This window comes from Tauraco erythrolophus, chromosome 27, assembly GCF_009769465.1.
Source record: "Tauraco erythrolophus isolate bTauEry1 chromosome 27, bTauEry1.pri, whole genome shotgun sequence".
NCBI classification, from domain to species: Eukaryota; Metazoa; Chordata; class Aves; order Musophagiformes; family Musophagidae; genus Tauraco; species Tauraco erythrolophus.
Genome location: NC_141491.1, coordinates 5,918,494 through 5,933,496, shown reverse-complemented (window position 1 = coordinate 5,933,496; position 15,003 = coordinate 5,918,494). Strand labels below are relative to the sequence as shown.

The 15,003-nt window shown below is 47.6% G+C and overlaps 1 protein-coding gene across 2 annotated transcripts; it reads right to left on the bottom strand.

The window, feature by feature from the left end:
* Positions 1-465: 465 nt before the first annotated feature.
* Positions 466-12,588, bottom strand: LRIF1 (ligand dependent nuclear receptor interacting factor 1). Of its 2 annotated transcripts, none has more exons than XM_086627284.1 (4): positions 12,524-12,588; positions 4,006-5,506; positions 2,416-2,694; positions 466-1,092 (listed from the first exon to the last, which is right to left on the bottom strand). In XM_086627284.1, exons 1-4 carry the CDS (start codon positions 12,586-12,588, stop codon positions 622-624), a joined length of 2,316 nt encoding a protein of 771 aa, XP_086483410.1. In that variant the 3' UTR covers positions 466-621. The 2 variants fall into 2 exon arrangements, with proteins under 2 accessions (XP_086483410.1, XP_086483411.1); XM_086627285.1 differs by lacking the exon at positions 12,524-12,588 and adding an exon at positions 7,669-7,747.
* Between the last annotated feature and the right edge of the window lie 2,415 nt (positions 12,589-15,003).

Below are 15,003 nucleotides of genomic sequence, written 5' to 3'. Positions count from 1 at the left end.
ACCAAGTTCACATTGCACAGCTGGCAAAGGCCTTACACAGGCTTACAGCAAGAACAGCAAGAGACACGTCTGTAGGTAACTGAGCAGGGGCTTCCACTGCTTCTGTCTTCACATCTGTAACGGGTTTTGTAGAAACATCTGTATTACTACTGCCTAAAGTCTAATTCCCAGGTAACTTAAATAACATTTATTAAACACTGACCATTTATGACAATCGACAGCTCTCAGGAACTCATAAAAGTTGTCATGCACTGTAGAACATCAGGAAAACAAAACATATCTGCAACTGGGGTTGGCAATTTACATTCAGTTTCTAAGAGGCCACGGAATTCCAAAGTGGGAAAGTTTATTTGCTAGGACTAATAGAGAAACCCCTCAATTCAAAATATAGATAATACACTAAGAAAAATGCCCATCTTCTGCATTCTTTGAGACATATCATGTACCAGAAACAGAATATGATGGTCCAAGTCTTTTATTTCTGGTATTTAAAAAGAAATCTATACTTTCCTAAATACATACATACTGCAAATTTCTTTAAAATCTTGTTTAAACAAGGAATTTCTTCCTGAAGTCACTGAAATGAAGATGAATATAGTCCAGATCACCAGCTTCAGTATTTCAGCTTTGCTGCATCTTCCTACGCATCTCCTCAAGTGCCGCTTCTCGTTCTCTTAAGAGCTGTTTAAGTCGTTTTATTTTTTCATCCCGAATTGTCTCATCCAGGTCTGGGGGAGTCAAAGGGAAAGCATCATCTCTGAAAGAACCTTCAGGAACTGAAGCATCATCTTCACAAGACACTAAAACTGGTCTACTTGAGTCTGTGACGTCACTGTATGGAGAGTATGGGTCTTGCTCAGTGTCCCCCCTCCCTAGAGACGATAAAACAAGGTCTGTGGAAATGCTCTGCTGCGATGAGACTGGTGGAGGTGAAACACTTCTGTTAAGTGCACTGGAGCTTGGGCTGGTATATTCTGAACTTGGACTTGTGGTTGGTTTGACTGAAGTTTTCTTTCTCTTTCCACTGTCTGACAGCGGTGAGGATTTTATTTTCCTTTTCTTAGTCAAACCCTCTTCCAGATCCACAATTATCTGTACAGTCAAGAAACATACAAAATATACTCTGTTAAAGTGAGCACCATTCTGCAGCATAACATCACAGTTCACTGAGCACAAATTACAAGTTATTTGTTCACAAGCTTCTTAGAATTACTATATGGAAGATGGTTTTTTTTAGCAACTTGAGCAAACATACTTCCTTGTTCAATATTTTTCTAGCAAAGATTCCCAGCAAACAATTCCAGAACACTGAATTCCTTCCTTAGCCAGCAGTACATTTCTGCCTTTCCTGCCCACACCCATCATCTCCTGTTGCTGCTTAAGTTCCTTAACTGTTGCGTAAGACAAAAACTTTCTATCTAACTTGATGGGAAAATCCAAAACACAGGAGACCTCTTCATGTTCACGTTTCCAAAAAGCTCAAACGTCAGCAACAATGTCCACTACAAGACTGCACTCCTCCCAGCTGTTTTGTTATTCAAATGTTAATATACTTTATTAAGAGCAGCCAGTAGGTCTGCTCAAAGTAGGGCTCTTAAAACAGAATTACTAAAACCTGAGAAAGCCATTGGCTGGGTAGAGTAGAATCATACAAAAGACAATTTAGAGCACTATGACTGAACAGAAGCACTTTGGATAGATAAAAACACTTGAACGCGTTAAAATGGAAGTCCTTCCATCCAGAGGACCTTTCCAGAAGCACCCAAGCAAGTTCCTTGCCAACGACCAAGGACTAAGTTTATAAAGACATTGGTAACTCTAAAGATTAGATGGGTGCAAAGGTCAATTTCTTTGAATAAAACCACACATGACTAAGTGGATGCCTTTCTTTGGAATTCAGCCACACCCGGTGACGTGAGCGACTGAAGTGCCTAGAAGTAACGGCACGTGATGATGTCAAACACCAGGGTAAAGCCTCACAAGAATTCTTCTCTTATTCTGCTTGTATCTGTCGCGCTACTGGATAAGCACAATTGTTTGCAGAGGGCTAAACACAAATCAGAGGACAGAGGTATGGTTTCTATTCCAATAAAAACCATCCCCTTGACTGCTCAGCCACCACTAGAGGGTCTAGTCTTCTTCAAAGCATTTGTTTTTCAAACTTCCTCCAGTGGAACCCGGAAAAGAAGATAAAAATTCTCAGAGGGTACTCAAGTTGTACTGGAATCGCACAACTCTGTCACAGGAACGGGTTCTAGGAACAATTCTCACAGGGACCATCACGATTACCCACTGGCCCCGATGAATCCAGAGGTGGGAGGGTCCAAATCAACACGCAGCTCTGTATGGACCATACATCCGCTGCTTTCTGAATGTGTCACAGAACACGTTTTAGCACTGAAAATCTCAAGATACCTTTTCCTCTTTAACACATTCCTGATGTTGATTTGTTGTTTCTACATCTAATGGTGATGAACTGCAAGAACCATTCTTCCTTTTCAAGCTGTTGCTGGAACAATCCCTTTCTTCTGGTTTTTCATAGGAGGCCGTTAATGGTATTCTCTTAAGGTACACTCTCTCCTCCTTCAAGAGACCAAATTTTTTCCTTAATTCCAAGAATTGTTTACAGTGTGGCTTCTCCTGGTGTTTGATTTGAATAACGTTTTCTGGTGAATCCATCTTTTCACACTGGATCTGAAATAGAGAAACAGTGAGAGAGCCATCAATCTCTCTCTCTCTCTCCATACATAGAAACGAAAAACTAATTACTAGAAAGACAGGTGACCATTTCTTTGGTCTGCTGTTCTCCAAGAGTTACACTGAACACAGGTAAGCCAACTTTGAGAAATTACATGGATATTGTCATGGGCCTAACACTCTTGTTAGTTATTTAAAACTCCAAGTAAACTGTGGAACATCCAGAAAATGCACAGTCCAACTAGTAAACCACAGAAGTAAAAGAAGCAACAAGGGAAATGACCTGCTCTAAAACGTCAAAGTAACCCTGGAAGATGATGGAAGCTCAGACAGTGTCTCTCCACTGTCACTTTCAGAATGCTGAATGCATTTCCTATCTGCATTGTGGTTGGAAACACCAACAAAGTGCTGTTCGCCTTCTCTCATCTCTGACCTCATCGCAACCTGAGCTGCTTCTGATCTTCCAGTTCAATCTCACACCAGAATGCCTGGCAACCCATGGCCTTGCACGCTCACGGACTAAAAGCAGCAAACATTTGATGTGCTGCTTTTCACAGAGGTTATAGCAAATGAGAACACTAATACTTGGCATCACGCAGCACTGAAGGGAAAAAAAAAGTCTATTTTAACCATTTTCAGGCAAGGAACAATCAAGAGAAGAGGCCCTACAGTCTATGGTAATGATTAAACATCTAAAATTTGCACAAATACGCTTGGCTGACATTTCTCTTCTGTCTGGTCAACTCAAGGAAGTATAAACTAGCTTCAGAATGATTTTTTTTTTTTTTTATCTGGAGGCAAATTCATTCTGGTCTCTTGAGCAACTGAAAATGTGACCTACAGTCATTCATGGATAGAGTCATGGCATGAAAGGAAGAAAACAGCTCCTGCCTTTGGCTGCCTGAGCTCGTGGAAACTGGAGCTGACTTAGTGCAACACCAGAGTTTTCTCTGGAGCTCTTCCACCTTGCCTTCCTCTTGTGTAGCTTCAAACTCCTCTACATCACACCTACAACACAGCCCATGGCTGCGCTGTGGGAGTGTGGCATCAGCGTCAGAGTGCAGGCAGCTCCCAGGGCTGAAACAAGGAACAACTTTCCCATAGTTTCAGCTGTTAACGGACAATTTATCTCGGGAGGAAATAAAAAGTCATCTTTTCCCTGCCCCTTTCTTTTCTTTATGCATTTTCTCGCTTGCATAGTGCAATGTTACTGGAGAAGAAAAAAAAATACAAAAACCACCCCAACAGAACCAGGACCATTTAACAATTTAGCAGAGACTGAGATGGGCATGTTTAGTGGAGGGTTACCTTTTGCCAGTCTTCACTGAAAGCACACTCTTGCTTAGACTGAGGGAAAAGCGCACTTGCTGCTTTGAGGGAATTAACCTTTTCCTTGCCACTTTGGCATGTGTTTTCCTGTGTCCCTACTGCCGTAACAGGGATCACTCCACTTGAAACGCTCTCGGTGAAGGGCAAACTCCTTCTCTGGTTTACAGTGGAATTCTGCTGATTAGCACCCGGTGTCACCAGAGCTGCAGATTTTAACTCATTTCTTAAGCCAGTTGGTGAAGAATTTTTTGAGTTTGTACATGGTTTTGGATCTTTCTGAGACAGCACCATTCTTTTTGTCAATACCAGATTCACTACTTTACTGGTTATTTTATTGACTGCAGTAGAATCAATTAGCTTGGATGTCTCCTTTTTAAGTGAAGCATCAGAAGAGGAAGATGTTTGTTTGTCAACTGGGGCTGACAGAACATCAGAGCCTCTTTTGGTCAACAAATAGACTTTCCCATTGTACATGACCAGAGCATTATCTTTAAGAGATGTGATTTTTTTTTGGCTTCCACCAGGACCACCAGAACAGAGTGGTAAAATATTTGCTGAGTTAACTTCTACATTCTTCGTGTCTGACAAAGTTTTCAAGATCTTGGAAGCCACATTATTTGATGACTTTACAGGAATAAGGCAAGGTGCTGATGACTGTGGACCTTCTTGCACAATCCATTTCATTGGAGTTTGCTGGCACTGCTGACCATCAGATGTCACTGTCTCAGGAGAAGAACTACTTCCCTTCTGTGTAGATGTCATTATTAATGTTTTTGAAACTTCTGTGGCAGGTTTTGGGCGAATGGCTGGCAAATGCTTGGGAAGCGCCGATTTCACTGTGTTCACTGGCGACACGTAAATAACAGTTGGTATTTTCGTACTGTCAGCTCCTCCAGACACGTTTGTTGCTGCAGCTGCGAGTATTTTTTGCTGTATTGCAGGTGGTAAAAAAGAAGCAGGGACAGATTTCACTTCTGCATCAGCTGGTATCTGGAGGTGGTGGCCAGAGGGCAATATTGGAGTCTTCACAGTCACTGGATGACTCTTGGAGTTTACCAACATGTATGCAGTGTTACTCTGGCCGGACGAACTCGTTACAGCAATGTTCTGCAAAGACAGGCTATCAACTGACACACAACTGCTCTGCACGTTAGCAGCTGGTTTTGGAATGAAGCTTTCTTTTTCGGAACCTGCCCTAACACTTTTCTGTTTGTCCAATGTCCTTGTAAGAATAATCTTCCCAGGATTAGCAGACTGAAAAACAGGTATCTTAACAGATGAAGGTGCAGTAGTATTGCCAAGCTGCGTCTTAAAAGTAAGACGGACTGGACTAGAAATACTCGCTTTAGAATTATTGGGCATGGCCGAAGACTTAACTATTGGCACAAAGCTTCCAGATTTAGAAATTGGAAGTAATTTCAGAAGGTTTTTTCCATCTGGTCCCGTCGTCTGAACCACTCGGTACATACAGCCTGCAATGCTTAACAAAACAAAGAACAGAGAAAAGAGAAAGACAAACGAGAGACGGCGTAAGCGAACGCGGCAGAGGCATTTCAATCCATGTGCACCAGCGAACCGTCCGCCCAGCGCTGCCACCCCTCGGCAGCGGGTCAACGATGGAAAAATGACAGATCCAAGCTTTAGGAGCTTCGCTGCTAAAAATCACACTGATCTGCTCAGTGCACGTTCTGAGCTGGCATTTCAGAACACCACAGACTATCTGAAAGTCACGTCCAACTTTTACATCACAGAGTGGCAAGAAACGGTGTCCTTTTCAGATAAAAGTAAGTTAAAAGACCCGAGAAAACACCTTACATTATCCTCCTCTTCTACTTACAGGGCCTTTCATTCTGAAAAAGAAAAACATTATCTCCAGATTTCACAGAGAAGCCATATTTTTTGTTTTCCCATCTCCCTGTCACTATTAATATCCTTACTTAGTGCTGTAAGTATGAATTTCAGGAAAGCTTCAAGAAAATACAGGCAGATTAGTTGCAGATGGAAGCAGAAATTACTTCAGACACACACAAAGAAGAAATTAAGGTGCAGAACACATTTACTTTGTGGAACAGGATGTAGGGTGACCAACTCATACACCCACATCTCACCTGCCCGCTCGTTCTAGGTGGATATAGGTTACAGAGGTGGTCATCTTCAAAGAGACGGAAAAAAAAACCAACCTTGAAAGGTACATACGTTTATGAGAAGGGAAGTCTAAGTCTAGGAAGAAAAGGGCTTCAAAACCAAAGAGGAATACCTGGAGACCCACCAGTGAAATCTGAAGAGTAAATACAGATTATTTTTTTGTAGGTGAAGATAGGAAACTCAAAACAGCAAACAGACAGAACCTTGTCAAAGCAAAAGTTAGTTTTGAGTGCTTCAAATGCCAAGATTTTTCAAGTCCACTGCACGACAGAGAATCTTTCCCACTTCAAGTGAGTTTGCCCAAACGCAGCCATCTTCCCCAAAGAACTCTTGGGCTCTCAGAAGAACAATCTAACGCCCAAAGCACTGCAGAAGCAACATGGCATGTTGAGAAATATATGATCAAAACAGAGTTTCCCTTACTAGTAGAGACCAAATTAACTGGAAGTAGGTTTCATGGTCTTGTCATCAGATCCAGAATGATTAAAAGGCAGAGCTCAGTCATCAAGAGCATTCTAGCTCTGTGCCATTGAGTTTCTACATCAATAAATGCACTGAGAACATGGACGTGAGATTATTTCCCAGTTCCAGTCCAGATGACACCAGAATTGTGTTCTGTTTATTGCCAAGTAGTTTTGAAACACTGGCATTTTTTCTGGCAGTGAACCATTAGTTTGGGCTTCCAACTCAGCTTGGACGAGAGTGACTAGGAGATATCATTCGTGCGTCCCATCGTTGTATCTGCTCAAGAAGTCAGTCAAGACATTGCCTTTCTCATCAAGTGAGAAGTCACAAGGATGCTCTTCAATCCCAGAGCTGGACAGCTCTTGCTACGGGCTGAGGGGTCACGTTTCCCTTGGTGGTCAACATAAAGAACCACGCTATTGTCTGGCTAAAACAAAGGCTTTAGGCACGCAGAGCTTTGCTCACTGTGACCTCAGAATTAACTCCCCCGTTCGATATTTTGGTACCAAGCCTCATTTCTAGGCACACTGTGTGACAAGGCAGACGTTTACGTCATTCCTCAGTGCAGTGGGCAGGAAATTCTGCAACACTTTTGTCTCCAAAATAAGGTGAAAACACGGGCAATACACCACGTGGGTCCTAGTGGCAGTTGCCATGAGAGGTTCTGGTAGTAAAACGGAGTTGGATGCTTTGGAAGCAGAAATGACAGTTGAGAAGGACAAGCACTGAAGGGTAATGACCCTTCAGAAATATTTTTGCTTAAACAAAGAGCAACTAGAAATATTTGTGTGTTTGAACTTAAGTAAAGCAGAAAAGACTCACTTTTGGATCCTCTTTAAACCTTCTAGCACTGCTATATGCTTTGAATCTTTCAATTCTTCTTTTAATAACTCCATGATCTACACTTTTTCTTCACTTCTACACAGAAGAATTAATATTCCAAAGGTAAATGCAGAAGGAAATTTTCATCAAGTTCCACAGACATGGAACTACTGAACCATTTCAGCTTTTACAAAGCAAACAGGCACTTACCTCCACTCAAACTAACTAGCACTGCAAGCAGGCATCAAAGGGCAGAAGAAACCTCCCAAGAGCCACGCTCCTTCACCTGTCAAAGCAAGGGGATACCTCTAACTTTCGGGCAAGAGGAAGGGGAGCAGAGCAGAGAGAGAGGAAGTAAGAAAAGCAGAGGAAGAGAGAAGTGAGATAGAGGATGCGCTTGCATGAGTATTTTCTTCAGCAGCAATGCCGGTTTCCAGAGCTCACCTCTACCCTGAGTCACTCCATCTCCCTTTCCATGGACTTTACAAACTGGTTTTGACACTGTGCTACAAACAGGATCTTCTAAGTCAGCTGAGGAAGAAACCTCCTTTAAAAAAATCCACTTTGTCTGAACTCCGGATCATTCTGGTTTTCACGGCTACAGAAGACAACCGCAGCTTTTAATCTTCACACTGTATGTAAAAAGAGCAAGAAACCCCAAAATTCCAGTTTTCTGGAAAATAACTAAGAAAAGGCGACGAGGGGTAGTAGTGGGTGCCTTTCTCCTGGGGGGTACGGAGGTGCCCGTTTGCAGCCTGACGCACTCTCCAGGGAGGTGTGCTGCCTACTGGGGGCTCGTATCAGGGACGTCACCAAGAGACTACAAAGCCTCGCGCAGCCCACTGACTATTATCTGCTGCTGTCATTCCACGTGGGCACCAGGGACACAGCCAGGAGCAGTCTGAGGACTATCCAGAAGGATCAGAGAGCCCTGGGAGCGGTGGGAAGGGACTCTGGAGCACAGGTAGTTTTTTTCATCAATCCTCCCAGTCAAAGGGAAAGGGTCTGAAAGGGCCAGTTGAATCTGGCCAGTCAACAAATGGTTACAGGACTGGTGCCACAGTCAGGGGTTCAGCTACATAGACCATGGGACTTGCTTTGAGAAATCTGGTCTACTGGGGGCTGATGGGGTCCACTTGTCGGAGAAGGGGAAGAGCATCTTCTGTCACAGGCTTGCCAAGCTGGTGAAGAGGGTTTTAAATTGAAGTTGCTGGGAGAAGGGAACCTCAGTCCATTCCGCTCCTACCAGTTTGATGCTGGTGCCAGTAATAGATGCTCAGAGCCTGGAGAAGGATCACAGGTCATCAGGACAGCACCTGAGAAGAGGCTCAAGAAAGCTGCTTAATGTTCAAAGATCACCTCCTCCAGGCTCAGGAGCGATGCATCCCAAGAAGTTTGCTGACAACACCAAGCTGTGTGCTGTGGTGGACACGCTGGAGGGAAGGGTTGCCATCCAGAGGGACCTTGACAGGCTAGAGAGGTGGGCCTGTGAGAACGTGGGTCGGCACAATCCCAAGCTGGGTGGAGAATGGATTGAGAGCAGCCCTGAGGAAAAGGACTTGGGAGTGCTGGTGGATGAGAAGCTCAACATGAGCCGGCACCGTGCGCTGGCAGCCCAGAAAGCCAACCGTGTCCTGGGCTGCATCCAAAGCAGCGTGGGCAGCAGGGCGAGGGAGGGGATTCTGCCCCTCTGCTCGGCTCTCCTGAGACACCCCCCCCCTGCAGTGCTGCGTTCAGCTCTGGGGTCCCCAATATCAGAAGGACATGGAGCTGTTGGAGCGGGGCCAGAGGAGGCCACGAAGGTGATCCAAGGGCTGGAGCACCTCTGCTATGGAGACAGGCTGAGAGTTGAGGCTGTTCAGCCTGGAGAAGGCTCTGGGCAGACCTTCCAGCACCTAAAGGGGCTACAAGAAAGCTGGAGAGGGGCTTTGGACAGGGTTGTGTAGTGACAGGACACCAGGCAATGGCTTTAAACTGAAAGAGGGGAGATTTAGATGGCATCTAAGGAAGAAATTCTTCCCTGTGAGGGTGGTGAGGCACTGGAGCAGGTTGCCCAGAGAAGTTGTGGCTGCCCCATCCCTGGAAGTGTTCAAGGCCAGGTTGGATGAGGCTTTGGGCAACCTGGTGTAGTGGAGGGTGTCCCTGCCCGTGGCAGGGGGGTTGGAACTGGATGATCTTGGAGGTCCCTTCCAACCCAACCCATTCCGTGATTCCATGATGACATTTTTTTACTTGAAATAAGAGCAGGTACTCAAGGAGTGTGGAATTACAAAAAGCTGAAAGGCAGACAAGAAAGGAGGAAAGGAAATGCTCAGATGAGACATTGAGACGTTGTTGTATTCACACATATTTGCTCAAACACCTCTGACAGGAGAAGGAAAGGTTTTGACAAATTTTTGCTCTTTCAGCTATAAGTTGAAAACGCTTCGCCATATATATCCCACATCACTAAAGACTCTTCCAGGTGACACAAAGAAATAACCAGGACTGACATTTCGTGTTACCAAAGTAAAACAGATCACTGAGTGATGAAGAGGAGAGCTAGAAGCGGTTCCAATTCACTCTGCAGCCCACTGTTACTTTGAAGATTCTGTTTTAAGAATCCTTTAAGCAGAGTGAAAAATTCTTTCCATCAGTACCCTCCTTTAAGAGTGTCAGATTAATTTAGTTTATTAACAGGCTAATTTCTTTTCCTAAAAAAAAAATAACAATAGGAATTCTGTAAAACATGCCAAGTTGTAATGGGGACTTTTCCCACAATTACTGAAGCAGAGTTTTCTTTCTCCTCTTCATCACTCTTCACTTCCCCAGCCCACAAACATAAACACCCTCAAATCTCACATATTAACACTCAGAAACGCTTTTATTGTCATGATACTTCAGCACGACCGAAGGCCTGAACGTAAACCAGATCCCTGAACAGAACTTGAGGACGACAAGCTCATGGAAGGAAAAAAAAACATAGTGGACTGGTAGAAATTTTATCTAATGTCACCATAGAAACGACCAAATTCAGATAGTTGGCTTTCTTTAAAAAAAAAATAAAATTCTGTGACATTCACAGAAGGAACTGTCAACTAGGTGACGTTTTTCTTGACCAAAAAGGTCATTTTTTCTTTAGGAAAATAGTCTGTATGGCAATATGCAAAGTTTCCCAGTCAACAATAGAAACGGCAATAAGCAAGCTATGAAAGCAGAGGTAACAAAGAAAACAGGAAGATTTATTTATTTCCTTATTTATCTATTTCTACCAAGCTGGAGAAATAAAAAGGATAGCCTACATTTCCTTCAGCCGAAACAGAATTGCTCTTCTTCTTCCCAGGCACGCCAAGTTTCTGGTCTGAAGTTCTCCTCCCATATTATTTATTTCTCTTACTAAGCAGCAGGCTCAAAGAACAAAACACTGAATATATAAAAATTCATTTTCTGTCCCTAATTTTCACATTAACAAAAATACCCTCAGAATATCTTCAGTAAATAAAACCGTTTGGCAAGTCCCTTGCAAGCACCAGGGCATCCCAACACGTTACTGCAATGGAAATCATGATCATGCCATCTAAAAAACATACCGGTGGAGACAAAAATGACAGAAAAACACACCCAAACTTCCAAGTATAGTTCCAAGTTCTCAGAAGAAACATTCCTTGTCGGCTGAAGTCAGCTACTTTAATTCCAGCTACTACTTCAGACACAACTTTAATCTTATGGGAATATGAATAAATCAAATGGGGACTATAAGCCACCCCAAACTTCAGAGAACCAACTTCATTTATTTTCACGGATTAAGCTGGACCCAGGAAGCACAACATTTATTATAAACTGGAAGCACCCATCTAGGGCCAGAGCAAAATCGACTATTTTGTATTTATTTTATATCGCTGAACCCCGCCTAGGCATTAGCTGAATGTTGTAACTAAATATTTTTTGTTATTACCCAAAGGAAATGTGGAAATTTATGTTGAGTTTGCACACAAAACTAGGAATCCTGTCCAGAATTTAGGTCCGAGCCATTCCTAACGGCTTGCTGATTTATCGTAATGCAGAAGCTCTCAACAACGGCAGAAGAAACACTTTCTGTTCGATAGTTTATATGGAAACACTTTCACTCATCGCGGAACACTCCCCGGAGCATGGATGATGACTTTAGGATGTGCCAGCTGCCGGGAAACGTTCTTTGTGCTTTATTACAAAGCACAGCTCTACCCATCAACGACCAAGTCCTCCTCCAGCCGAAGAGCCCTCGAGAGAATCGCACGGAACGCCAACGGCACCGCCGCGACATCCCGCCGCGGCCCCGCGCCAAACCTCTTCTCCGACCGACACGGCGAGCGGAGAACTCCGGCGAGACGAGCCGACCGCGCCGGGAGCCAAACGACGACTCCAGCAGCCCGCCCCTGCTGAGCTCCTGCCGGTGCACAGCGGGAACGCGGGCACGGAGTCTCGGGCAGGCTGGAAAATTTCCTTGGCACGAGCAGAGCCGGTGTTACCGGCTCCCGCGGGGTCCACCGCCGCACGGTGATGTTGTGGCTGCACTAACGGGCCGGTGTAAAGCCCTTCTCCCACGGGAAAAGCCTAAATCCTCGTGTCTCGCGTTCCTCTCCCTTCCCCGCTCTCCCGGCCGCCTCCGGCACGAGCCCGCCCGCCCGCCACGGCCACGGCTGCCGCTGCGCCGCCGACGAGCTCGCCGCGTGCGGGGCGGAGGCGTGAAGGGCCGGCGGCACGGCGGGAGGAGGGCCCGGGGCCGCCCTTCCGCTGCCCGCCCTCCTCTTCCTCCGCCCCGGGAAGGGCGACTCTTCCCCACCCGCACCCCGACACCGGCGCCTCGTCCCGCGCTCCCCGCTCCGGGAGAGGGGCGGCCGGCCGAGCCGCCTCCCTCCCGCGCCGCCGTTTCGCACCCCGCCGGGCCCCGGGGCGGAGCGCGGCGGGACCGTACCTGGCGGGTCCGTCCCTGCTCGGCCGTGCCGGGCGCTCCCGGGCTGTCCGGGAGAACAGCGGTCCCGGGCCGGCGGAGGAGGCGCCGCTCGCCCGCCTCAGCCCGCCGCGCCGCCCGCCGGCCGGTACTCACAACTGCGCGGCGCTGCGCGGCCGCTCCTCTCGGCTCCGCAAGGCGCCCGGCGGGCGGCCGGACATGGCGGCGCTGCAACGGCCGCGGGGGGCGCGAGCGCGGCACCGGCGGCGCTCCCCGGGCGGGCGCGCGGCGCGTCACTTCCGCCCGCCCCGCCCCCCCGCTCAGCCACTCGGCGGAGCGGCCTCGCGGCCCGCCGCGCTCCGCCGCCAATCAGCGGCCACTTCCGCCGCGGCTACTTCCGGCCGGGAGAGGGCCGCAGTGGCGCGCGGCGCCGCCGGGTGGCCGCCAGCCGTGCTGCGAGCGGCGCTTCCGGCGGCGGCCGGAAGTGGCTGGAGGCGGAGCGAGCCGCGCCCTGGCGGGCGGGTGTTGGGGCTGGGGTGGCCGGTCTCGATGGCGCAGAGGGCCCCGGCGGGAGAGGGGGCGGCCCCGGGCCCGCCGACCCCGCCGCCACCCGGCTGGGTCCTGGGGACGGATGGGGCTGCGCCGCCATGGCGGGTCAGGCCCGGCTGGGCCCGAGGGGACGCTGCTGCAGGCCCTTCTCCACGGAGTTCCCATCCCGGTGCCCAAAACCCCATCCAACCTGGCCTGGAACACTGCCAGGGATGGGGCAGCCACAGCTCCTCTGGGCAACCTGTGCCAGTGCCTCAGCACCCTCAGTGTAAAAAGTTTCTTCCTCAGATCCCATCAAAATCTCCCCTCTTCCAGTTTAAAGCCATTGTCCCGTGTCCTGTCACTACAGGCCCTTGTCCAAAGCCCCTCTCCAGCTTTCCTGTAGCCCCTTCAGGCACTGGAAGGTGCTGGAAGGTCTCCCCGGAGCCTTCTCTTCTCCAGGCTGAACAGCCCCAACTCTCTCAGCCTGTCTCCAGAGCAGAGGTGCTCCAGCCCTCGCATCATGTCCGTGGCCTCCTCTGGACCCGCTCCAGCAGCTCCATGTCCCTCTGATGTTGGGACCCCAGAGCCGAACGCAGCACTGGCGGGGGTGGGGGGGCGGTGTCTCAGGAGAGCAGAGCAGAGGGGTAGAATCCCTCCCTTGTCCCATGAAGGCGGAACAGAGCTGCCCAGGCTCCAGCGTATTTCCCCCAATTCCTTTGGCACAGGAAGATGATCAAAGCAGCTGCCCTCAGGACAGCACCCAGGCAGGCTCCCATTCCCAGCTCACCCCGCTGCTGCACACGCAATGGTGGTGGCAGCAACGCTTCCGCAGCGAGACCACCTCCGTGGCACTTGCACGTCCTGCCGTGGGTGGCACTGTGCACGGGACACTGCAGCTGTAGGGACCCACCTTCCCTCCACCTCCTTGCGTGCTCCGTCTGGCATCTTCACCCGTCTGACTGCCCGAGCTCTTTCCTCACCGGGAATTCCTTTGCCATGTATGGATCTCTTATTCCCACTTACTGGTCTAGAAGCAACTCTGCTTGTTTGTTCCTCAGTGCTTACATCTCCTTGCTGCTAGCTCTGATTTTTAATTGCCTTAAACTAACGTCTTCCAACTCGTACTAAACCTGCTTCTTCCCAGCCATCTCGTTAGCAGACATCCTCAGTTAGAGTAGACAAACATTTGGATAAGACCTCTGTCAGACATCCCTGAACAAACTGCAACAGCCTGACGAAATCCCTGACCTGCAAATCATTAAAATCTGGGAGGGCATCACAGAGGAGGAGCTATATGCACTCATGGCAAACGCAACCTTCCAGTTTTCATTGGATCTCAGTGGTCCCCTCTTCTCTCTTTCCCCATGAAATCGCCACATCACACCCAGAGCCTTCCCATCTTTCCCCATCCATCCCTGCCTACTACCTACCTTGAGGTCTACAAGACATCAGTTGCCTTTCTCTGCATCCCCTCCAGCTGACTTCTTCAGCCAGCCACGTTCTGACTGCTGCTTACTGCAATTTCTAGTGTCCTCCTGCTAGTGCATCTCCACACTTTGGCTGACGTCCATCCCCTACACGCAGAATCTTCCTAGATGTTCACTGCCTTTTCACACCAGCTTCATTTTCCCCAACATGAGGCACCAACTTATCTAATTAGCTCATCCAAATAAAGTTCCCTGGTGGGTTAGCTCTCAGTGCTTCATCCACCCACCAATCTCTTCATTCCTTTCCACCTCCCCTTACCCATGGCACACACTTTTCTCTCTCTCATCCTTTTTTCTCTATCATCTATCTCCCCTTCGGTTCCCTAGAATTTCCACAATTCCACATAAATTACTTTATATGAAAACTCCTTGTAAATAAATTCATACAGATTCCAAGATTTGCAGTGCCTGCATTTCATGGAAGGGAAAACTTTCAAAATAATTTATTAAAAATTTTCTTTTACCAACCGTACATTATCAAAGTATCATGAAACTTCAAGCACGTGTTGGACTCCTCTCCATTTTCCAGAGGAACAGCTCACTAAAGCTATTTTCTTCTAGCTGTGTTGACAGGCTCTCTTCCATGGGGACTTAGCTTGTAAGATTAATATTAAAAAA

Coding starts and splice junctions, on each gene's coding strand:
- LRIF1 (XM_086627284.1), bottom strand. CDS start 12,588: ATGTCCGGCCGCCCGCCGGGCGCCTTGCGGAGCCGAGAGGAGCGGCCG. Junction 5,507..12,523: donor CCGCGCAGCGCCGCGCAGTT/GTGAGTACCGGC, acceptor TGTTTTGTTAAG/CATTGCAGGCTGTATGTACC. Junction 2,695..4,005: donor TCAGTGAAGACTGGCAAAAG/GTAACCCTCCAC, acceptor TCTCTATTTCAG/ATCCAGTGTGAAAAGATGGA.